We start from the raw sequence: 26,959 nt of genomic DNA on the forward strand, positions 1-26,959 counted from the left end.
AGCAGATCAATGGATTCCCAGGGTTAGGAAAGAGGTGAGGATGAGACTATAAAGGGGTAGCACTAGGGAGTGTCTTCATGGTGATGAACAGTTCTGTATCTTGATTGTGGTAGTTACACAAATCTATACATGCCATATAAGTTTATAGAACACACACATGCACAAATGAATGCATGTAAAAACTAGCAAAATCCAAGTAACATCTATAGTTTACTTAAAGGTATTATACCAATGTAAATTTTCTGGTTTTAATGATGTTCTACAGCTATGCAAGATGTTACCACTGTAGAAAGCTGGATAATGGAGACAAGGGACATCGCTATACTATTTTTGTAACCTCTTGTGCATCGATAATTATTTCAAAATAAAAAGATAAAAGAAAAACCAAAGAACTTCTGTTCAGCAAAAAGTCATAACAAAACTTAATACTGAGAAAAAAAAATACATTTGAGAAAAAGTAAAACCCTTAATACACAGAGAGTACTCATATGTATGTCAATAAGGAGATAAAAATACAATTAATAATGAGCAAAAGCTATAAATAGACAACTCACAAAAGAAATAAAATTGGCCAATAAATACAAGAAAAAAGACTTAATCCAACTAGTATTGAAAAACATTCAACATATAAAAAAGATATTTCTAGCACCTATGAAATTGGCAAACATCAATTTCCAAGCCTAGCAAGACTGAGGAAAAACAGGCATTCCCATATACTATCGATATAAATTAAAATGTGAAAATATTTTCAAAAGAAAACATGCATACTCATTTTCTCAGAAACTCAACATCTGTGAATTTATCCTCAGGAAATAAATAAGTGTGTAATGATATACATGAAAATTTCTTCATCACAGTACTATGTACAACAGTGAAGAATTTAGGGGAAAAATGTCCAACGAAAGAAGACAATGAATTATATTATGGTATATCCAAATATTGGAATGTATTTATCATGACATGTAGTTGTTAAAAATTATGTGTAATATTAAAATCAATTTGCTATACACTGCTAGGAGAAAAAGGCAAGAAACAAATATATACGCATGAGCCAAACTCATTTATAGTCTTCCAGCATACATATTAAAAGAGTAATACTAGCTACCTCTGTATTAATGGTTAAGATTACAGGTACTTTTAAAACAAATTTCTGTATTCTCTAACAGGTACATGTTTTATACAGAAATGGAATTTTTTAAAAATCAAATAACATAATACTGAAGGTGGCTCTTTTCAACTAGAGATTTTTATAAATAATAAGGCTAAAAACCCTACTCGATATTTTAGTTTCACAGAAAAAAATAAAATAATCCTGCCTGATACAGCAGCATTTGCTTTTTCTTTATGATTCTTCTGGGTCCCTGAAAAGGTGTTATTCATTTCTAGTCTAAGAGCAAACAAAACTTGACCAGATTTGCTTTAAAAAAACAATATGCAACCCAAGCACTGTGTATGTCCACTCGCCACGAAGTTGATCATCTGTATATCTCTATTTATATATAAATTATAAATGTCAATGAGTATATTTTAAAATAGATAATTAAAACATACTGACAAATATACTCTACAATAAATATAGTAAAGGAAAGATGGACAGGAGAAAGGAGTAAGAGAATATAATAACAAAATTGATTTCTTTGAAATGATCTTGAGAAAAATAGAATTACTTTAGTTCTAAGGATAAGGAAGAAGGCAGGCATACTAGAAACGCTTTCCTCTTTAGAATGGTAATTTGTATCAGGACCAGAATCCATGAAAGCTTATTCAATGCTCTAGAGTTACCAAGGCTTATTGTACAGTTGAAAGTGAAGGTTTCTCTATTAGAGACACATGATTTCTCTGTGTGTTCTTTCCCTCACTTAAACTGCTTGAAATATACAGGTTTAATAATATAATATTGCTGTTTTCATAATGAATATCTGGAATGGTATCACTTTCTCTATGTCTTTCCAGCACTTAAATTTTTTTTATTTTTGTTTTTGTATTATAGGCCTGAGTTAACGGGACTTATAATATGCTAAAATCATCAAGAGGTTTTCTCCAGCTCATTAAAGTTAAAATTCTCCCACATGGTTCAATGCTGATTTAATTCAAAATTAACATACTAACTCTGTTCTTCCTGACTTCTACACTTGGCATTCCAGTTAAAGGGAAGGGCAGAAATAACTTATAATTTTCCATCCAATTCTACTCATTCTTCAAGCAGCTGCTCAAAATTCTTCTTCTTCCATGAAGTCTTCCGGGTTAGCCAGCCCACAGAGCAGTCTACTCCTCCCTTGATCTTCTGTAACATGTAACTAAATTCATTTGGCAATTACTAAAATTATGATCAAATTACATTTATCTTGTATCATTATTTAAACTTTGTTTACATCTCGTTTCCTCAAGAATACCCTTAGTTCTCTGAAAACTTTTTACCTCAACACAATTCTCTTTGTGCTCTAATTCACAGTAGACGGTCACTAAATATTGCCTGACTAATTGCAACGTAAGCTATACCATTCGATTCCCCTCCAAATTCAAAGCTTAGCTAGTATTCCTTCTCCCTACCCATCGTCTTACTTTCAGGGACAGAAGTACAAAGCATTGAAGAGCACTGTTTTCTCATGGTCTCCAAATAGCAAAATTTGTTTAAACACATGAAAAGAAAATAAAACTGTTACCTTTGGGACGTCTTTCAAAGTAAAATAACCACCATTTAACAATAAACAAGCTACCCTTATTGGAAAATATTCTAAAGGAAAAGCTGAGGGAATAACCCTTGTGCACTACTGGACTGCTTTTCTTCTAAGGCATATGAACAACTCCATCAGCTTCAGTCCCCAAAACTCCCAAACTTTGCACTCATGACTTGTGAAAGCCTTTATGAATTCAAAGATATTTTTACCAATCATGTGAATTCTGTCTATTCAAAAGTATTTTTCAGTTCCAGAAAAGTTTTATGATTAGGGGTTCATTCTTCTAAGAATATTTATACTGCCTAAATAACTCCAGATGTTTTGCTTTGGTTTTCGGTTAAGGGGTAGAGCAGGAGGGCAAAAAATCAAAATGAAGACCCTCCCAATTAGAAATGTGTTCCATTCCATCCTAAATGAACCCTTTCTTATATTTCTGCTTGCAGGTTTCAGAATTTAAACTATGACACTCATGCGTAATGTCAACATATGAGGATTTAGAAAGAATTTTTACTTAAAAAAAATGGTTTGTGGCTAGCTTACATCTAAATTATTTTTACAAATCACAATCATATGAAACACAGATTGCTTCCTGAATTTGTACTTAATTTGCCAACAGTATGAAGCATTAGTTGGAGACAGCTGTTTTTGATAGAGTAAATTATAGAATGACAAATTCCACAATTTTTTGCAGAAGTTGGACACCTGCTGATTAGAATTTGTTCTCGAATTCTGTCTAAATCTACAATGTCTTAAAGCTAATATATTTTCATACTATATATTAGATGTCAAAAACCATTAGTCAATCATATTTTATTTGTAATTCATTTATGAAAATATAATCACCTCTAATCCAAAATTAATTTATATTTTGCTTCAGAAAGGATGCTTGCTCTTGCCAAAAACATTTCCTATTCTCCGGTTAGGAAGGGGGAAAGAAAACCATGTTGATACCGAGGCCTTACATCCAAGCTTCACAATAAAATTGGTATTATTCCACAAGACAGGTATTAGTGTTCCCATTTTCACTGATGAAAAAACTGATATGGTGACAGAGATCTGACTTTGGGTGGTGAACATACAATGCAATATACAGATAGTGTATTATTGAATTGTACACTTGAAACCTATATAATTTTATCAACCAATGTCACCTCAATAAATTTAATAATTTAAAAAGAAAAAGAAAAACCTGAAGCTCTAAATAGTTAACTTGCCCAAACAGCAGCTAGTCAAGACATAAACCAGGTCTGAACGAGTCAGTCTGCTTCCAAAACTATGTTCTTTCCACTATACCACAGAACTTCAACTGCTACTATTTCTAACAATAAGTCACAATACTACACTTCTACCTTATATTTGTACAGAACAGTATATATTTCAAATCATTTTCAGCTATAATATTTCTGTGGGTTCCTAAAACTGTCCTCTGAATAAACTTAGGTAAATGAAAAACATAAATAAATAAAAGACTGACCTGAGGTCACAGAGAAATAATTATCAGCACAAATAATAGCTAATAACAGCAGCTATGTTTATTGAGTACCTAAGTTAAACATTCTACAGTGTGTTGTCTCATGTAAACCTCATTAGTATCTTGTGATACGGGAATAATAATAATTTCATCTCTCTTACAGATGAGGTACAAGGCTCAAGGAATCCTGTAGTTCACAAGCTAGGAAATGGCAGTGTTGGAATCCAGGTATTGGTAAGTTCACAAGTCTATGCTCTTATCTACAACCTTATCCACTACTGCCTCCCGATATTGCAGTACTGTTTATAGAATATTGTGCTTTCACTGTAATTAAGTTAAAAGAAATTTAACTTAATTTCAATTTAATTTGGAATTCCAAATTAAAATCAGTCTGCATTCCCCAACTCAGTACTAAATGAAAGTGGTAGAAGCATCAAACAGGTAGCAGGATAACATCTACCAGGAATTTAAAAGGGATTTTTCACTGTATGACACGTAATCAGAAACTCAATATAATTTGGGGGGGGGGGAGGGGAATTAAACAATCAAGCTCACAGTATTGCCCTCTACAGAGCAAGAGATATTATTACCCTGACCATTTAACCAGTGAACCTACTATTATAACATACATTCAAAATCAAAAACATTATTTTTTTTAGCTCATCCTATTAAACGGTAAAAATCATCCAGGATGGAGAAGCTCCACCTCAGTTTCTTCCTAAGTTGACCAGGTATATTCATAAGTATTTTTAAAGTTAGATTAAAATGCTGGGGCCAGGATGACCAACTTCTAGGTGTTCATTTTTGGAATGTACTCATAAAATTGTACCATGCACACTCCATTGTCATATGTTCATACTTGTTTTTAATCATGGGTACTACATAATAAAAACTGAGAAAATGAATAACAAACTACATAAAGATGCTTCTAATAAATGTTTTGTATATACTATATAGTATATAGTATATATGACAGCGTTTTTCATCAATATTGTATTCCTTTACAGAACAACATAAAAGTAACAGCCTAAACTTAGAAATGTTGATAAAACAGAAGATTCATGAAGATATTTTTATTCCGAGAATAAAATAAATTCCATTTATTTGATGAATGTTAACCATTTGGGATAGAGAAAGCACCTATTGAAAAGCCCTTATAATTATGAAACACAATAAAGAATATATTCATGTAAATTATTGTTTAAAAAAATCAGGATAGTACTGCTAGACCTATCTCTAGCCTCACAATTCTGAAAAAAACAACTCAGTCTGCTAAAAAACCTTTGAAGCAAATAAAATAAACTTCCAAGGAGATTCCAAGAAAATGGTAATTTTTAAGGCTATTTAAGAATATTTGTTAAAATGAAGTTTTGGTACATGAAAATAGAAAAAAATGAAAGGTTTTGAAAAGCCTTCGGTGAATAATAGGAAGAAAAGCAAATTCAGCTGCACTCCATAAACTAAGATTTGTATCTAGAACTTCAAATAAATATTAAATGAGAAACAGCTACCTGAATGGTGAACATCTATTACCCATTTCGAACACCTACTTTAGGGGAGCTATTTTTGGAAAAACATTCATTAAACTCTTCAAGTCACAAGTTCAGATGAGTATTTTTCATTAACTAAAGGGGCCAATAAGGTGTTTAACACACACACACACACACACACACACACACACACACACAATTCTAAATCCTATAGATGGGAAAACTGTAGAATATCGTATTGATGAAAAACAATTAGCAGTACAGTAGTAATGAACAATATAAGAGAGATGTATCTGAATCCTAATTTGCTAGGATCTAAGCACAAAGAATTAAATATTGTAGCACTTAAAAAAATATGATCAATTTATTCTTATTAACTGGGCTCAGAATTAAGATTACTTGGTATTTCTTAACCTTGAGTAAAACATGTTTAAAGGGTAAAAATTCAGTCATCCAGTTGTTTTAAATAATTTTTATTAAAGTATTATTTAAATATGTATATCAAAATTATAAGAATGATAACCACTTTATCGTTATAGTTCTTATATATAAATAAAATTACAAACTGAATACAAAACTTATTAGAATTGTCTTTAATTTACTATGACAGATGATGGTACTGGACTGAAACTAAATTGTGGCTCCATTATGAAAATGGTTTTGGCAGTCTGGGTAGTTCTTTGGACTAAAGGAAGCCTATGATGAAGATGCCATTCTCTCAACATTCTCTCACCACTTTTCTCTACTCAAACTTTATAACATTTTTATTCATGTAACATACTGTTCTTAGCATGTTCCTTCAATGGGCCCAGAAGATTCTCCCTCTGCTCTTGACAGAAGAAATAAGTCGATGAGGGGCATACCACAATCATGACTAATCACATTAGTGGCTCATTTCCAGGCCTAAGGATTCCGGTGGGAAAGACTACAACTGAAATGGACTTTCTGAAATCAGAAAGAACTTGAGGAGCTCAGGGGAAGCTAGGTCCAGGTAGTAGGAGGTAACTGCCAGAAGCAAAGTGGACACAGTGATTCTAACAGGCAGCAAGGTGAATATAGGAATATTAGGTAATCTCAGGGTTTGTTGTGCTAGGCAGAAATCCCTCTATATTGAATCAGACACCAGAATTCAAATCAACGGGCATGACACTAAGATCTGTTTTGATTTAAATAATCAAAACAAACAACTCTAGGTCTAGTAATCAGAGACCTATCTGAGGTGCTACAGTAAAGGGTCATGGCCTCTCGCCCAAATCTGAGACCCACAGTCCTTGAATGAAGAGGCCAAATCCGTTGTGGAAGATTTTTTTTCCCAAATAGACCTCTGGCCATTTACCCAGGTAATCACAAGCTGGGGAAAGGAAAATACCCAATCCTCTTGATGATTAGATTGGGGAAGGATTATATGGATAAATCTCTGGTAATGGGACCAGTATCTGAAAATACCTGTGTTCCATATGACTTCTCAACAAAACTACCATGATTGAGAAGAGGCTCTTAACAAGTAGATGCACAGGGTGACTCTCATTGACAAAATGAGTCATTCTCCTTGTCTAGTCAAGTCAGCACTTGACAAGACAATAGTAGTGGCAGGTAATGGCAGCAATGCCTGTTCTCAACGAGGATTCCCTCCCACCAAGGATAATCCGATGGCTGTCACTGCTAAGTGTCCCTACATGATACACCCCTTCAGACAAACCATTTACCTCATAAGGAATTGACCCAGCAACCTTTTCACCCTGGAGAGGTGAGCAATTTTTCCTCTTCAAAAGATACATTTATTCTGTGTCTGGATGTGATTTCCCTGTCATGCTGCTCCCAACACTACCATCTGTGAACTTACCTATGTGCTATCATGGTAGCCTACTTGATAGTGCCTCTGATGAATAAAATCACTTCCCAGCAAAAGTCAGTCAATTGGCTGGTGACCAATGGCTTCCCTAATCTTAACCTGTTCCCTTCCCATCTTCCAGAAGCAGCCAGGCCCACACAATAGTGAAAGAGCCTATGACAACACAGGCAAGGGTCCAGCTAGGAGTTAACCGTGTTAGGAGGCTAGCCTATTGTACAAAATGCAGCTTGTCAACTGAACAAACCGTCTTCCAACTGGATACTGGTTGTGACTTTCACGACTAATGACCTCTCAAAATTTTGTTTCCTGTCTTTAAGCCTGGGAGCTGCTAAAAGTTTTAGTGCCCAAGGAAATAATGCTTCCACCAAGAGACACAATAATGATGCTTCTGAACTGAAAGCTAAGATTGCTACCTGGATCATCATGCCAGAAAGGACAAAAAGATGGCTTAAATAGAATGATTATACCAGCTACCAAGAGAGCATTGGATACTGATATACAGAGCAATTCAGAATGAGTATGGATGGCATGCAAGAAATGCTCTAGAGTGCTTCTATAACGATATATAGTGAAAGGCAACAATTCTATATAGGCTTTTATTTAAAAGACAAGAGGTAAGTATTAATGAGGATGTAGAGAAAAGGGAACACTTGTACACTGTTGGTGGAAACATAAATTAGTACAGCCACTATGGAAAACAGTATGGAGATTCCTCAATGAAAGATAGAACTATCATATGATGCAGAAACCTCACTTCAGGGTATACATCTGAAGGAAACAAAATCACTCTCTTGAAGTGATAGCTACACTCCCATGTTCATTCAGCTTTATTCACAACAGCCAAGATATGGAAACAACCCAAGTGTCTGTCTAATGATGAACAAAGAATATGTGATAAACGCACACAACAAAATATTATCCAAACATGAGAAAAAAGGAAATCCTACCATTTGCAAAAAGCATAGGTGAACCCAGAGGACATTACACTAAGTGAAATAAACAAAACAGAGAAAGACAAATACTGTATGATCTTATTTATATATGTAGAAACTAAAAAAAAGAAAGAAAGAAAGAAACGTCAAACTCAACTCACAGAAACAAAGAATGAAACGGTGGTTACCAGGAGCTAGGGAATATGGGAAACGTGGAGATGTTGGCCAAAGGGTGCACACTTTCAGTTTTCAGTTGAGTAAGTCCTGGAGATCTAATGTATAGCATGGTGATGACAGTTCATAATACGGTACTGTATACTTGACATTTATTAAGAGGACAGATCATAAGCATTCCTACTATGTGAGGTAATGGATGTGTTAATCAGCCTGATTGAGGTAATCATTTCACAACGTGTACATGTATCAGGTAATCACACTGTATACTTTTAAATACATATAATTTTATTTGATACTTGTACTTCAATAAAGCTTGGAGAGAAGGGAGAGAAATGAATAGACCACAGCAATCTTTTGCCAAGTCTTACTGCCTCCAGTTTTATTTCTCTGCAATCCATTACCTTCACCGCTGCAAAAGTCAGCCTTAATAAAAGCATATCTATTCAGGTCTCTCTACTACCTAACTTTTACCTTCTCTACAGATCTCAGGACAAAATTAGATCTTCTTAACATGACATACGAAGCTCCTCAAACTCTGGCCACTCATTTCCTTCATTTTTTAAATGAACTTTATTTAGTCCAAAGCAGCTTTATTCACAGTAGCCAACCCTAGAAACAATCAAAATGTTTGTTTAAGGTAACTAGATCAACAGATTGCCATATAACCATGCAATGGATTATCTTTCAGCAATAAAAATGAATAGATTAATGAAACACTCAAAAACATTTATGTATGCATTGGAAGTACATAGTTAAATGTTTTGCCAAATGCATACATCTGTGTGACCACCACCACGATAAAGATATAATACATTTCCAGGACTCTAAAAGTTCTCTTGTTCCTCTTATGGCCCCAATCAACCAAAGTGGACACTTGTTGTCACTAACTTTACCTATTCTAGATTTTTCATGTAAACGAGATCATCCATTATGCACTCTACTGTATCCAGCTTCTTTCACTCAGTGTAATACTTCTGAGATACACCCATGTTATCAAATGCATCGTTGATCCATTCATTTTTATTTCTGAAGGGTATTCTATTCACCTTAGAGAGACATTTTGATTGTTTCTAGTGTATGACTACTGAATAAAGCTGCTCTGAACAATCAAGTTAAAATCTCTGAATGAACAAAGGCTTTCATTCTCTATCATTTCAACACCCAGTAGCGGGACTGCTGGGTCATATGGTATAAGGATATGCTTAACTTTCTAAAATATGGCCAAACAATTCTCCAAAGTGGCTATACCATTTTACATTCTCATGAGCAATGTATGACAGTTCCAGCTGTTCCACATTCTATCAACATTTGTTACAGTCTGACTTTCTAAATTTCGCCGTTCTTCTTTGTACGTAGTAGTATCTCACTGTGCTTTTACTTTCATTTCCAGATGACTAATGGTGTTGAGCATGTTTTCATGTGCTTACTGGCCAAATAACTTCTTTTGTAGAATATTCAAATCCGTTCTGATTTTAATTGGTTGTCTTGAGTTGTAAGACTTCTTTATATGTTCTGGATAAAAGTCCTTTGTCAATCAACATGTATATTTTCTGCAGGCCTGTGACTTGCCTTATTTTCTTAACAGCATCTTTAAAAGAGTAAGTAGTTCAATTTCGATTAACTCTATCAACTTTTTTTGTTTATGGTTCATGATTACTATACCCTAAGAAATCTTTGCTTACTACAAAGTCACAAAATTTTTTACTATTTTTTAGAACTTTTGTATTTTAGTTTTCATATATAAGTACAAGATCCATTTTAAGGTAATTGTTCTTTATGGTATGAGGTAAGAATTAAAGTCCCCCCGCCCCCCTACCCCAGCACCATTTGTTAAAAATACTATCCTCTGCCCATTGTATTACCTTGCTATCACAAATTGATTGACCATATACAAGTGGGTCCATATCTAAACTGTTTGGTTATATTAATGTATGTTTATCTTTACACCGATCTCATACAGTCTTGCTTATTGTAGCTTTGTAGGAAGTCTTGAAATCATGTAACATTAAGTCCTACAACAATGTTATTTTTCAAAAGTGTTTTGGCTATTCCAGATCTTTGCAATCACAGATGAATTTTAGAATTAGCTTGTCAATGTTAACAAAAAATTACAGGAATTTTGATTTAAATTATACTAAATCTATAGATAAGTTAGGGAAGAATTGACATTTTCACATATTAAATTTTCCAATCCATGAACATGGTATATTTGTCATTTTTTTATTTCTTCAAAGTTTTATAATTCATAATATACAGATTTTGAATACTTTGTTAAATTTATCCCTCAGCATTTCATGTTTTTGATACTGCCGTAAATGGTATTGTCTGTAAATCCATTTTCCAACTCTTCATTGATAATATATAGATATACAATTAATGTGACTATTTTGACATCCCTCAACCTTGCTCTATTCACTAACTTATTCTAGTAGCTTTTTAATAAATTCCTAAGGATTTTCTAGCACATGATAATGTTATTTGGTAAAAAAAAAAACTTGCTTTTCTTTTCTAATCCAATATACCTTTAATTTCTTTTTCTTGACTGGCTAGAACTTCTGGTAAATTTTTGAACAGAAGGGGTAAAGGAGAACATCCTTCTCTTGATTCCTATCCTAGAGGGAAAGCACCCAGTCTTTCACCATTAACAATAATATCAGCTATAATTTTTCATGGTCTACAGCCATGTTACCCTAAACAAGCCCAATCCTGTCTGATCTTGGAAGCTAAGCAGGGTTGAGCCTGGTTAGTACTTGGATGGGAGACCACCTAGGAAGACCAGGTGCTATAGGTGTAAGAAAATAAAAAATAAAATAAAAATAAAATAAATAAAAAATAAGGGATTGTAAGATGACAAGGAAGGTCCTTGCCATCTGTGAGGTCAACTATGGATTGCCTCATGTAAAAAAATAATAATAATAATTTTTCATGGATCCCCTCCACCAGGCTATTGCTATGTTTTTGGTTCACTTATCTTTTCTTTTGCAGTGTCTTATCTGCTGTTGAGCCAGTCCAGATAATTTTCTTTTTTCTATTATAAAGTTTTAGTTATGGAAGTTACATTTGATACATATTTTTCCATCACTTTTTGCATTATTCATGTTTTCTTTGAATATTTGAGAATAATTATAATAAACTCTTGTCTGCAAATTCCATCATCTCTGTCTCTTATGGATCTGTTTCTACTGACTGATTTTCCTCCTGGATATGGGTCATATTTTCCTGCTTCATGAAATGTGTTGTAATTTTTTATTGGATGTTAGATATTGTGATATTTTGTTGCGGAGTGTCTGGATTTTATAGTCTTCCTTTAAAGAGTTTTGGTACACTATGGTTGGCAGTTCAATTACTTTCGGGTCAGCTTAATCTTTTTGAGACTTGCTGTTTAGTTTGTTAGGGAGGCTCCAGAATACACTGTATTCTAAATCTGGTTAATCCCCATTACTAAGGCATAACTTTTCTGGGGTCTCTAGAGTGCCCGGCTATTCTTTTTACACTGTTCAGTCAGAGCTTGAATGCCTCCCAGTTCCGGAAGAACTCTGAGAATTGTACAGCTTATAGTTCCCCAGCCTTACAGACTTTCAACCTATGCATATGCTATTTAGTTTTCAGTAACAGACTCAAATGGGTACCTTACATTTTTGGAGCCTTTCTGTGAATACTCCCTCCTCTTCTGTATTCTGCTCCACAATTTCCAGCTGCCTCAGCCTCCCCAAAATCTGATCTGTCTCAACTCAGCAGTAGCACCATCCTCTGCCTGGGTCCCCACTTTCTGAGCTATTATTTAGAAAGTACCTCTCAGCAGACCATCAGAGTGATCATAGTTCTCAGCTCATTTGTTTCTCCACCTATAGGGATCACAATCCTGTGCTGCCTGTACTTCAAGAAGCATATAGTTGTTTCATATGTTTTATTCGGTATTCTATTTGTTTACAGTGGAAGGGCAACTCTAGCACTAGTTACTCTATCTTGGCCGAAGTAGACATTTCCAACTTATCCTTTTTGCCTCATTCCATCCCTTGTTCAGCCTACACCAAAAAAATGACTTATCTATACTTTAAGAATTCCTTGAGTCTTAATTTCTTTCCCCACGTTGGTCATTTTCTTCTCATCCAATATGGCCCAACTCTTACATCACCTCACCTTTGAAAGTCTTCAAAAAAACCATTTTGTTATATCCCTGTCTCTAGAGCATACTGTTCATACATATGATACCATTTACCTCAAGGTAGTCTATTTGTATATCTCCCCACTAAAATGAATTTCTAATAATTGCTAACATTTGGATACTTTCTATGTGCCAGGTACTAAGCTAAGCACTTTACTTATATTTTCCCATTTAACCTTCAAAAAACCCTAAGATATAGGTACTATTATTATCCTCATTTTAAAAATGAAGAAACTAAGGCACAGAGAGGTTAAGTATATTTCCTGATCCCAGAGCTTAGTAGTGGTACAGCCAGAATGTAAATCTAAACAGTCTGATTCCAGAGTTCATGCTTACTATACTGTCTCTCATAAATTCCTGAAGGGCAGCAACTATGTCTTATTCTTGTTTGTACACCCCATGCCTGGAGCACCTCAAATATTTGTGGAATGAATTAAAATTTATAATTTTATCCCAGTCATCCAAGAAAAAGTCCTTCATAAGTAACATGTTTTCCGTCAGTAACTACAGAACTGAATCTAGAAAAGGTCTTTCATAAACATGCAAGGGACTAAAATTAAATTTCTAATAATAAATTCAAAGAGCTCTAAAGAATTTTACCATGCAGAAAAGACTAATAAGGTTTCTTTAGGTAGCCAAGTAACTGTAGTGAACTCAGTCAGGAACAACAAGTCTCTACCAAGGAATCAATACCCTCTAAGAGAGACATCAAATGTCATAAGTTATCTCCAGTAAAAGCATACTAAATTAATCCCGCCTATCTAAATCTAAAATAGAGACCAGTATTTTGAAGGCAAAAGTAAAAAGAGAATATTTAAACAAAAATTTAATCCTAAAAGTCAACTCTATCAAGAGTAATTAATTAAAATAAAGCCACATTGTTCAATAAAATCAGCTATGTTGAAACAACAAAAATTTAATCACTTCTATTTGAAAAAAGTATTAGTCATCACCTTTAAAACAATTAAATATTCTCCATATGATTATTAAAAACATTTAAGTTCTTGACAGTAGACAGTATATAAATTATAAAAGCTAAAAGTACTTTAAAATACCAATTTATACAAATTTAAGCGATTAGAAATACATAATTTTTATACAAGTAAATAATTACATTTACTTAGCAAGATACTAATGAACCATTAGTGCAAATTATACTGGGAAGAAGGGGAGATTGATGTATTGTCACTACGTTCGGCCTCTCCCACACTACCAATTTACATCACATACCTGGTCTTCTACTCCATCCTACATACCACTGTCCAGTTTGGACGGGCCCACGATGCCTTATTCAAAGTCCTTGAAACCAAATGTCTTCCCCAAATCAAAAAATTTTCTGATTTTAGGAAGGTGCCTTTTCCCTAGCACTCCAGCAAGTTATGAGGCAACAGCCTATAATCAAATGCATTAATATTTCTGAAGCAAAGTGCAAGAATATTCATATTAAGTGGGATAAAGAAAAACTATATAAATAATCTCATTAGTTCAGGTCAGGCTTATGAGTCTGAAAAAATATTGTTTTCTGAGCTTTTAGGATTTTTAAATAGTAGGAAAAGGACTGTACACTTGTATCACCATATTGCATTCAATCTGCTCACTCCCTGCTTGAGAAGCGATGATGGCTTCCTTACCTGACATATTGTTATAACAGTAATTTCTACACTAGTTTAGAATTGGAAATTGTTTAGTCAAACTCCTTATTTTACTGCTTAGGAAACTAAAGCCCAAAGACATGGAATAACTTGCCTAGGGTCACACTGTTACCTATTGAAAAAGATCAAACTAGAACATACAGGTCTCCTGTCTCCAAGGCTTACTGTTCCTTCGTTCGTTCGTTCATTCATTCATTCATTCATTCATTTTCTCTCTTGATTAGAAGTGATTTTTTTTAGCTTTTCGAAATAATGAAATAATTACAGAGTTACAGAAAGTTGCAAAAATAGTATAAAAAGAGGCTTATGTATCCTTCATCTAGCTTCCACTAATACATAGCTATAGTACAATACCAAAATCAAAAAATTAATGTAAGTACATTAGTGTTAACAAAACTACAGACCTTATTCCATTTTCAGCATTTTTTAAACTGGATTCTTTGTGTGTGCAGGTGTTTACAGTTCTATGCAACTTTATCCAATGTACTAATTCATATAACCACTATCACAATTACACTACCAAACTGTTTCGCCACAATAAAATACTTCTTTGTATTTACACTCCTCTCTGTTCCACACTGTCCCTGACTCCAGCAACCACTCATCTGTTCTCCATCTCTACAGTTTTGTCATTTTCAGACTGCTATATTAATGGAATCATACAGTATACAAACTTTTGAGATTAAATTTTTAATTGTGGTAAAATACATATAAAATTTACCATCTTAACCAATTTTAAGTGTACAGCTTTAAGTATATTCATAATGTACAACCACTCTCCAGAACTTTTCCACCTTGTAAAACTGAAACTCTATACCTATTAAACAACAACTCTCCATTTCCCCCTCCTTTTGGCTCCTGGCAACCACCATTTTACTTTGTTCTCTGAATTTGACTACTCTAAATACCATATATAAATGTAATCATACAGTATGTGTCTTTTTGTGACAGGGTTATTTCACTTAGCATAATGTCTTCAAGATTCACCCATGTTATAATATATGCCAGACTTTCCTTTTTTTATGGCTGAATACCATTCCATTATACGTATATACCACATTTTGTTTATCCATTGATCTACTGACGGTCATCTGGGTTGCTTCCACCTTTTGGCTATTATGAATAATGCTGTTTTGAATATGGGTGAACAAATATCATGTCAAGACTTTGCTTTTGATTCTTTTGGATATATATCCAGAAGTGAAACTGTTGGATCATATGGTAATTCTTTTTTGAATTTTTTTGAGGAATGAGAATTTTTTTCCATTTAGCATAATTCTTTTGAGATTCATCCAAGTTGCTGTGTGAATAAATAGTTCATTTCTTTTCATTGTTGAGTAGCATTTATTTGTATAAATATACCACAGTTTTTTCAACCATTCACCACTAATGACATTTGGGTTGGCTCCAGTTTGGGGCTACTACAAATAAGGTTGCTATAAACATTCATGTATAGGTTTTGACACCAGTTTTTATTTCTCCAGGATAAATGCTCAGGAGTAATCAGTTGGGTTGTATGGTAAATGTATGTTTAATTTTATAAGAAATTGCCAACCTATCTTCCAGAGTGGCTGTACAATATTTACACTCCCATCAGTAAAGTATGAAAAATCTAGTTTCTCTGCATCTTCACCAGGACTTCATAATATCAATATTTTTTATTTTAGCCATTCTAATAGGTATGTAGCAGTATCTCATTGTTTTTAATTTGCATTTTTTAATGGCTAGTAATGCTGAACATTTTTTTCATCAGCTTATCTTTATAGATTTACCATCTTCATAGACTCTTTTTGACCATTTTCTAATTTTATTGTTTTCTTACTGATGAGTTTAGTTATTTACATATTCAAGATATAAGTCCTTCTTCAGATATTATGTGTAAACATTTCCTCCCAGTCTGTGACTAATCTTTTCAATCCATTAATGAAGTCTTTTTCGAAGTTTTTCACTTTCGATGAAGTCTAATTATTTTTTTTCTCTTATGAATTAGGTTTTTGGTGTCATGTCTAAAAACTGTTTACCTAGCTCTAGTTCCCCAAAATGTTGTTTTCTTCTATAAATTTTATTGTTTTACATTTCACATTTATATCTATTTTACACTGATTTCACGATGATCCATTTTGCTTCACTTTTTTTTTTAATATGGTATGAGGTTGAGGTCAAGGGGTTTGTTTGTTTTTTTGCATATAATGTCCAATTGTTCTAGCACCATTTGTTGAAAAGGTTATTCTTTCTCCATTGAACTGCTTTTGCACCTTTGTCAAAAATCAATTTGGTTGATCTATTTCTGGTTCTCATTTCTGTTTCATCGATTTGTCTTGTCTATTCCTCTGTTAATACAACACTGTCTTGTTCAATGAAGTTATATATAAGACTTAAATTAGGTAGAATGATTCCTTCCAGTTTCTTCTTCTTCATTAACATTGTTTTAGCTATTCTAGCTCCGTTCATTCTGCTCATTTGACTTTACTGCACTGCTTATCCTTGCTTTTAAGGTCCTTGTATACCTAGTAGAGGTATGACAGCCTGGGGAAGAAAGGAGAAAAAAAATAACAAAGGAAAAAATATGTAATATACTATGACTACCCTAAAATACTACCCATGTAATTTCTATTTATCCATCCTAATGACATCCCAATTTCTTCATGAAAGGTTCTCCACTATTCCAGGCTATTTTAGTATCTCTAGACGTAAGAGCTAATAGACTTCTACTACTCATTAGTCACAAGTCATTTATTTACTTCTTTTAGGTATGTGTAAATATATTCACATCCAATAAAATGTCTATTCATCAAAGGACATAGTACATGTTTTATACTTCTTTATAGTCTTCTATAAACTCTGATTTAATTAATTAAGGATTATTTGTCTACTTGGAGCTTATGACAGAGCGATTTTAGAAAATCTAGAAAAATAAGGGTATAAAATTAGCTAATTGCTACATTGGTCCAGTAATAAGATCATTATCTCACCAAATTTCAAGATTTTAAATTTAATCTCACTTCTAAACTGTTAAAGAGTATACTTCTAGGCTCTCTTCCCTTTTCTTGATGAGATGGCTTAGGTAAAGAAAGAGAAGGAAGTGAATAATGAGTTATAATGCTTTTCCTTTTTTCTCCTGCTGTTTGACAAAAATGTCACCATTCATTTAAATTTTAAGGCAATTAGACATGATTCATCCCTAACATACCACATAGATTTATCCAAAAAGTAAAATGACCCAAGGGGTAAGAATATTGATTTAAGTATATAATAGAAACTCAAAATATAAAATGGAGCTGTAAAAAAATTTACCAAATCTGGTTTCCTATGGTTCTAACTATATCAACTACAAGGCGTCTTTGTATCCTTTGGCTTATATTCTGATAACATCTTCCTCTTAATGATCAATTCTTTGCTGACAAGATTTCGACAAAGTAAGGTGCACAGCATGTGAAATAACACAGCTGCTTAATCCATGTTTTTTAGTTATAATATACAATAATCACAATCTGCCTATCTTATAGATCATGCTTGCTCCTTTGCTAAAACAGATATATACACAATATATAGTGTATACAGATATATATATGGCCCCAAGTTTTTTGTTCATTAGTTACCTGTGAGTTTAAATTATTTAAGTTATTTACAATACACTATCAAAATAATGTAATAAAACTACATGCAGATTAGCTCTTCTTACAAAATAAAGCAACTCATAGATGTTATTACAACAATTGTGCTGAAACTTATTTATTTTGTTCCTCTCCAATTCTTCTGCTGTAGTTTGGGACTAGGTAGGTAGGGTAGGCTACAATCAGGAGTTTCAAAGCCATTAGGTTTTCATCTAGCATTTCTCTGGTGGCCTAAGAAGGGATCTTCTCCAAGATCCCATCTGATCAGCTGGCAACCAAGTAGATGAATTGCAATTCTCAGAAAATTTACATTAATAAGGTTCTTTCTAGTTCTGCTCTGTTCGATTCAATGCTTTATTACAGAGACTACAATATATACAATGCAATATACTACTACCATCCTCCCAAGCTAACACTACCATTCCCATCACACACACAGAAACCCACTATTTGATTAGCAAAACTTAAGAAACCTCATGGTTTAGTGATAGGAGAACATGGAGTAACTTCAATTCAGACAGTGTTCATGAGAATGTAAATTGGTATAACCACTGTGGAAAACAATTTGGTATTATCTACTAAAGCTGAAAATGTGCATATACTCCTATAACTATTCTCTTAAGACAAGTATACCAGGAGACATGTACAAGCATATGCACAATTGTATTTTTCATAACACCAAAAATGCAAACAACCCAAATGCTGATTGAAAGAAGACTGTGGCATATTCACACCATAGGATTGTATATACCAGTGAAAAACTAATGAAATACAGTTAAACACAAAATGGATGAATCTCAGAAACAACGATGAATTAAAAAAGTAAATTATAGCAGACTATGTGAAATAAACTATCATATTAATAAATTTCAAAAAAATAAGCAAAGTTAAACATGTTATTATTTAGGGAAATGCACATACAATTTTAAAAAGAAAAAACAAATGCAAAATTCAGTATAGCTGGGGTCAGGGAGATGGACTGAGGAGTACAGATAGCTTCAACAGGATTGGTAAAGTTATAGTTCTTCATTTGGGTGGTAAACTCACTAGTTCCATTTTTAAGCTTTAAAATTGATATGTCTGTGTGCTGAGTGTGTATCATCTAGAATCTCGGGAGAATTAACATTGCAGCTATAGAACAAGTTTAACCACTCATGACATTCCTGATAATTGGGATGGAAGTCAAGAAATAAAATCACAATAGTATTGCTATTTGGTAAATTCTGTAGCAACAAAGAAATTACAGGTGTCTCAAAAAATTAAAACAAGGGGTGGCCAAGAGCAGTGAGGGTAGCTAAAAAAGGGCAATGTGAGGGATCCTTGTAGTGATGGATCTTGACTGCATAAATGTCAATATTCTGATTGTGATGTTGTACTATAGTTGTGCAAGATGTTACCACTGAAAGAAAATGGCTAAAGGGTACACTGGATCACTCTATATTATTTCTTCCAACTGCATGTGAATCTACAATTATCTCAAAATAAAAGTTTAATTAAAAAAAAGAAACATAAAAAAGATCATTTTTGTCCAGGGTTTCCCTACCTTGGTACTAGTGACATTTTGGGGCACATAATTCTTCATTGGTGGGAGCTGTCCTGGGCACTGTAGGGTGTTTAACAGTGTTTACCCACCCAATACCAGTAGCATGTCTCAGTTGTGACATCTCCATACACTGCCGAATGTTCCCTAGATAGCAAAACTGTCCCAACTGAGAACCACTGCTCTAGTTATAAAAGCGAAGAAGCACTGTGGAAATGTTCTCAATTGAGGGAGACTAAAGAGACACGATAACTAACTGCAAAACCTGATTCTAGGCTGGATCCTGTAAACAAAGAGAAAAGAATGCTATACAGGACATTATTGGGTCAATTAGCAGATTTGGAATATCATGATAGGTTAAAGAAAAGTATGTACCAATATTAAATGTGCCTAAGTTGATTACTATAATACAATTGTGTCAATATTCCTATGCTTGAGAAATACACAATGAAGTATTTAGGAGTAAAGGATCACGATGTAAGCAATCTACCCTCAGATAATTCAGAAAAAAATATATATATCTATTTTGCATATACATGTGAATAATATGTGTATACAATTCTGTTCATTGTACTATTTTTATTTTTGCAACTTTTCAGTATGCTTGAAAATATTTATGAACAAAAAGGTGGGGTTTTTTTTTTAGTGGAAGCAGAAGTTGTGGTCCTTCAGATTCTCATGTCAAGTTTCACAGCAGTCCCAGTATAAGTAATAAAAATCTCAAAACAATAATGACTACAGGCTGGATAAATTGCAACCTCGAGCCTGGAACATTGGTTGAAAAGAACTGTCTACCTTCAGTCTATCCCGCCCCCGCTTCTTTCTAGAGGTGACCTCTTGAACAGTACCGAAAGTGAATCCATCCCACTTTTAAAAGGCCATTTCTACAAAGTGACTCAAACCCTCATCCCTACTCAATTTCTCCATAAATCACTGAGGCATTTTTACCCTCAATAATTAAGAAAAAACGCGAAAAGCGTACATGTGTTTCTCAAAAGAAAACCACTTATCCGCTCAGCTGAGCAAATAGAGGAAGGATGTTAAGGTGAGTGGACTAGAGAAAAGACAACATCGAATGTCTAGGAGGGCTGAGCAAAGGAAGGGGTAGAAAGAGAAGCAGGGAGCCAGTTTGAGTGAAGCAGAAAGGATGCGTCGGCCAGAAAAAAAGGACTCAAGTGGATGAGACTGTGTCAGGCGGAGAGGGAGTAGCTCACCTGGCTGTGGTAAGCAGAGGGTGCTGAGTCCCCACCAGCTTCCGCACCTGCATAGCGATGTTGCTGAGCTCGTCGCTCAGCAGGCAGCGGAGGCTCATGAAGGACGTGGGATAGCCCACGATCTTCTCCGCCTCTGACACCACTTGGTTCCAATGGGCCGGGGACTTGGAAGGTTGACCACGCCAGGAGCCCACTGAAGAGATGTTGCCGAAGGATGGGGACCACCACGGGCGACGCGGGGGACCCGAGGCCCCGAGATAGCGGGGCAAGCGCATCAGCAGCTGCCAAAGGCCCATAGTTTTGAGTCTGGGAGTGTCAGGGGCTTCAGGATGTCCGGAGGTAGCGCGGGGAACAAACCAGGGACAGAGGAGGAATTTGCAGGGACCAGAAGGAAGAGGCGACTCTTGACCCTCAGAGGAGGATGGATTCCTGGAGCTGGGACCAGAAACGAACTTTAACTGTTTTCTGAAGCCCAATAGAAATAGACAACTGCCCTAGCTCAGCACTGCCCCCGGCCACCTAGGATGGAAACCACAGTGCCTAAGTGGGGGACGCCATATTTGAGATGTGGAATGCGGCCTGCCGTAAAAATGGAGGCGGGCTGTTCTGGAGCAAAGACTTCCCTACTTTACGGAACAGCCGTGAAAAGCCCCCGAGGGGGCGGGGCTCTGAGGAAGAAGACGGGTAGGCCAGGGTGGGTGAAATCTTCAGCTCTTCCCACCCGGCGGTCCAGTCCTGTGGTGATCCAGGCTAGTAGGGATGTCGGTGCCGAGTCTGATTCAATAGAACATTCTCAGCGCCCAGCGGAGAGTGGGCACGCATAACTATTTCTGTCATGAACTAGGGTCGGTGTCTCCAAGTCTGTTTTTGCGCCCCCCAGCCCGTCCGCTGGTCCAGCTCTGGAAAGCTGCTTGTAGCCATCCGCCACCAGCCCCTGTCAGTGGTACCGGCGTGATGGCGGCCTCTCCGGCTGTGGGGCTTCGGGAGCTGTGGGGCCACCGCTCATTTGTGGTCGGGGGACAAAGTACATGCGTGGGGCTGAGCTTTTGTGCCCACACCTCACAACCGGACAGAAGATGGCATGGCCAGGCGGAATGGGTTCTTTTTCCCAAGGTATGCCCTCGATCCTTGTCCTGGACACTGGCCTTGTTGAGCCTCGGTTTCCTCCTGTGTACAGCCTACATACCTCCCACAAGAGTGTGGAGAGGTTCCTCTTTAAAAGGCTTCCTATTTTGAAGGAAGCTGCTCACCGGAATTCAAAACTGTATAACTGACCCTAGTACTTTCCACTTACAGCTCATGTATTAGTTCATTTAATCTTTAAAACAACCCCATTGGTATGTAATAGCATTCTCCATGTTTCATATGAGGAAACTGAGGCATAGCCAAGTCGTGTAAATTGCCTAAGGCCGCACTAGGCAGAGATGCAAATCCAAGCAATCTGGTTTCTGAATCCATGCTTTTAACCACAACATTACACTGTCTTTCTGAGTAACAGGTTACCAGTCATTCTCTTCTTATTGCTGTCAGTGTGGTTATCATTTCCATAATTTTTCAAGTATGTCTAGTATCCTCATCACCCAAAAGAACAGTTAAAACCCTTGTTTAATAATAAAGGATGTATTATACAGTTTTAGACTCTCAAAAAGAGCATGTGAAACTCTTCAACTATCTAAATCCTTTCTAATTCATGACTGATATTTTTAAAATTATCATTATGCATTTACTGGACTAGACTCGAGCTACAAAAAAATCAGACTTAATAAAGGTAAAGAGTAATTATTCACTTTGCATAAAAAAAGGAGTTGTGTTTCTCTACAAAAGATTTAGTCTTAGACTCCTTTTAAATGGTAAATTTCCCTTGTGATTTAAAAATCTGAATTTATTGCCAAAAATACAATTTACGCGTAACTTTTCAGGGGTACACTTTAGATAAAGTGAATTATGCAAATAAGTATTAAACACGGTCCATGCCCACAAAATAAGGCAAGCTAAAGTTCAAAAATAATTCCTTTGAAAGAGATAAACTCCTGGCAATAAAATTCAGGTCTTTTCTAGATGAAAATAAATATGGAGAGTGAGATACCTTACCATTCCAAAAAGTTCCAAGGCCTAAGCTTCTGGGTTATCCAAGGTGAAAGAAGTCATGAAAAAAAAAAACAGAGAGATAAAGACTGAATATGATATATTGTGCACCTGAGGCTGTTTCTCCAGAATCATGGTACCTTAAGACTAACTTTTCATGCAATTTCCTTAATACCAATTCACAGCATGTACTTTAATTTCTCCACAGAAGCCAAGTGTATTATTCTCTGGTCATACTCTATTAACCAAGTTTCTGATTATTCATGGGACTTTTGGTCCCATTTATTTTAAATAATCAGCACTTTCCTTTATACTTACAGTTAAAAGCTTGCATTATACCTAATGATAATCAGTTTTTAGAAGGTTAAAATGGTATTTGTTCTTCTATCTTCCAAATAAATATATAACTCCTCAGAGTCTGGCTAAAGAGATTTCTGAATTGCTGGTGACTTTTGAAGGAGCAGAGAGAAGAAATATCTGCTATTCTGCCCTTCCTCTGCCACTGACGATAGTCATTTTGAGAATGTCTGTGAATGTGTGCATAAAGAAAGAATACAGCAGATTTCTCAGCCTTGGCATTAGTGACATTTTGGACCAGATAATTCCTTGTTGAGGGGTGGTGGGGGGAAGCTGTCTTGTGCATGGTAGGATGTTTAGCAGCACCCCTGGCCTCTACTCACTGGATGCCAGCAGTACCTCTTTCCAAGTTGTGGCAACCAGGTTTATCTCAGGATATTGTCAAATGTCCTCTGGGTGGGTGGGGGGTGGGGCAGAATCACCCATGAGGGCACAGGGAAATGGGATAAGTTAAAAGAAAAAAATTGTTTCTATTCATGACATTTACTCCTACAAAACAACAAAAGAAAGGGTCCTGGATCTAGGCAGCCCAGCAAGTTAAAGAGTGGTCACTCCACAATCTGGAAACATCCAGCCATACACAGGGGCATCTTCTGCATGGCATTAGGGTTGTTCTGGAGACAGCAAGCTGACAAAAGATGGTCAGAGTTCCTCCTTTACCTTTCTTAGGATCCTGAAACTGGTAAAGTATCAGTGGACTTCACTTACTGTCCTCTCTGCTTTCTGCTGACCTTAGAAAGAAGGGAGGTCAAATTCGATGTCTTTTTTTTTTTTTTTTTGCTGGAAACCCGAACCAGCCTTTGGAAACACAAGGTCTTAACAAGGATGGTTTATGTTTGGGGTTTTGGCATTTCCATGATTAAGCAAGTGGAAACAGGGACACTGCAGCCACCCCCCTATCAACCTCAACACAGTCACCTATTGTTTATGCTAAGAGAGTTCTCCCAAAAGCAGATGAAAGCATCATGGTATATCTTGGGGCGGAATGATAAAAGGAGGCAAGTAATCAGATTAGCAAAAATCCAAAAGTTTGACCACCTACTGGGTTGGCAGGCTGTGGGGAGCAGGAAGTGCACATATTGCCAGTGAGAATGTAAAATGATACACAGAACCTATTAAAGGGGATTTAATAATCTCTAACAAAAACATATATACATTTACTCCTTGACCCAGAAATCTTAGTTCCAGGTATTGTCCCCAAAATACAAAATAACTTATGCACAAGATTATTCATTGCAGTGTTATTTGTAATAACAAAAGACTGGAAACAAACCAAATAACCATAAGTAGGGGATTAGTTGAAAAGGGTAGATCCATACAATGAAACATATAGTGCAACTGTGAAAAAGAATGAGGGCTGTCTCTCTACACTGATGTGGAATGATCTACAAAATAGAATACATGTTCAAAACAAAACAAAACCAAGGTGCAGAGCAGTACAGAATGCTTTTTTAAAATAAGCTAGGCAAACTACAAAAATATATGTGCATGTATTTGGGATGGGAGGAAATAGGTAGAGGCGACTGGCATGGAATCAGACTATTCCGAATATACTTTGACTATATAATTTTGACTTTAGAATCATGTACATATTGTACATGTTCGAAATAATTTTAAAATCAAAAGAAAAATATAACTCCTAAAATTTAAAAAAACTCAAGCAAATGACCTAACTGTATTTTAAGTTGGTGGCATAACCAAACTAAGTAAGCAATTAAAGGACTTTAGAAAATAGTGTTTTCACAATAGATACACAGTGGTATATGCTCTCAGGATAAGTGAATTGACAAAGAAACCTTAAACATCATTCAGTAGTCTTATTGCTAGTAAAAATATAGACATTATTACTTTCAAATCATTCTTGTATATTATAGGTAAAAAATATTAGAACGATGATTTTTCAAGTAAATAGAACACATGTAAAGGTTAACTGGAAATAATATGAACTTGTGATTTTTCCTTTCAAAAAATGTTTCTTATGTCCAAATTAGAATTTCTCCATTTATTGAAAGAAAAGAGAAACATATACTTGCTGTATCCCTTGAAAAAGGCCTAAGAGTAATAATAATCTTGGAGTAATCTTCAGCATTCATATTGTACTTTCAGTACATCATTTCTTCTTTAAAGGAAAAAGGCTCTCTGGAGGAATGGCGGCACTCAGGTCTGGGGCAAGGAATGTTCAAGATGAACCTGAAACACCCTGTAGTCCCAGAAATCAAGGAAGCTGTTGAAGTCTTAAGTCTATGGGACACCTCAAAGGGACAAAGGGATGAGCACAAAGAAGCTCCCACTGGCAGAAAAAGCGACAACCTGAGCAGCAAAAAGTGTAAGAACTATAATTGATTGAAATTCATTGATGACATATAATGATTTCATTATTAGACATAATTAGGGCAATACTCTGAATATTTTCAATATTATGAAGAACTAAGCATTCATCCTGCCTTTCCTGTGTGAATTCCATGTAGTGGTGTTTTAGCCTGGCTTATACCCTTGAAAGCTGAACCTGAGACAAGGGCTTACTTTTAGGTAGTTTATTTTGGACAGCGATCTCAGGAAACAGCAATGAATGACTAGGGAGACTGAAACAGATACGAGGTTGTACTTGAGTTAGTCATCGCTGTGGGAGTGAGGCCTTGAGCCTACTAGACTCTTTGACTTGCCATGTAGAATATACTTCATAATCGTTAACTTGATGCAAAAAAGGAGCGGTTATTTACCAGCTCCAATCTCCCTTTGGTCCAAATTTCCCCCTTGGGGCCTTAGCCCCCTGATACTTCTAAGCCATCATGTGAGTGCTAGGCAGATATCCTAGCCTCACGGAGTCAGAGGAACTCAGGGGCAAGATGTGAGATGTATGTAATGAATATGAGGAGAGATGCTGTTTGGTTACACCTGCAGGAAGCAGGCTGCTTCAGCAATGGTTGTAGTAAGAGGCAGCTGAGAGGAGGTGAAACAGGGAACAAGTCTCTTCTAATGGGGTAACCAAACAACCCAGGCTGATGAGGGAAAGTTCTTATTTATAAAATAATTGCATCTAATAAAAGAGGGAAAAAAGACAGAATAAGGAAATCACCATATTGTAATTCCTTATGAAATAGTTGGTTGAAGCAACAATGATCAATAGATGAGAGGCTGATGAGGAACTTTGCAATGGAGGCCTGGGGTTGACATCATTGATAACCACTAATGAATCTCAGCATCACTAGGAGTGGGGAATCTACACAAATGTGCCTCCTGGTGTACATTATGAAGTACACAGCACGACTTATGAAATATTTTTGCCAAAATAACTGAATCTAAATCTGATCAGGCCTTTAGGACTAACTTCTAATTTTCTAGAAGGAGGCAGCAGAGCAAGTGAAATAGCTTCATGAAGCAAACAGAGCAATCCAGCATGTCAGATTCTACAGACCAGATGACTGGATTTCTCCAACAAGAAAGGGGGGAAGGTGGAAAAGTTGAAGGACTCCTCAAGATCAAGAATTTCTGAGAGGTATAACACCCCAAATGTAATGTGAAGATCTTGTTTGAATACTGATTCTAACAAACTAACTGTAAAAATCAAATTCTGAGACAATTAAAGAAATTTGAATTATAGTTTTGATGTATTAGATATTACAAAGGAATTATTCTTAATTTTATGTGTGAGTATATAAGAAAATAGCCATATTTTTAAGCAATATATATTAAGGTACATAGGAATAAAATACAATGTCAGAGATTTGCTTT

General features: G+C 35.5%; 1 protein-coding gene and 1 pseudogene across 4 annotated transcripts in view; one reads left to right on the forward strand and one right to left on the reverse strand.

Annotated features, from left to right (window-relative positions):
* Positions 1-21,345, reverse strand: part of PDSS2 (decaprenyl diphosphate synthase subunit 2) — a 212,975-nt gene extending 191,630 nt beyond the window's left edge. For all 4 annotated transcript variants that reach the window (XR_001598218.2, XR_001598219.2, XM_016155738.2 and 1 more), the window contains exon 1: positions 20,786-21,345. Coding sequence is in view for 2 of the 4 variants with exons in the window: in XM_016155738.2 (XP_016011224.1) it covers positions 20,786-21,081 (296 nt within the window). In the remaining 2 variants the exon portion in view is untranslated. The remainder of the gene's footprint in view (positions 1-20,785) is intronic.
* Positions 11,273-11,391, forward strand: LOC118606663 (annotated as a pseudogene).
* Positions 21,346-26,959: the final 5,614 nt, after the last annotated feature.

The sequence above is a fragment of the Rousettus aegyptiacus genome, unplaced genomic scaffold, assembly GCF_014176215.1.
Source record: "Rousettus aegyptiacus isolate mRouAeg1 unplaced genomic scaffold, mRouAeg1.p scaffold_m13_p_1, whole genome shotgun sequence".
NCBI classification, from domain to species: domain Eukaryota; kingdom Metazoa; phylum Chordata; class Mammalia; order Chiroptera; family Pteropodidae; genus Rousettus; species Rousettus aegyptiacus.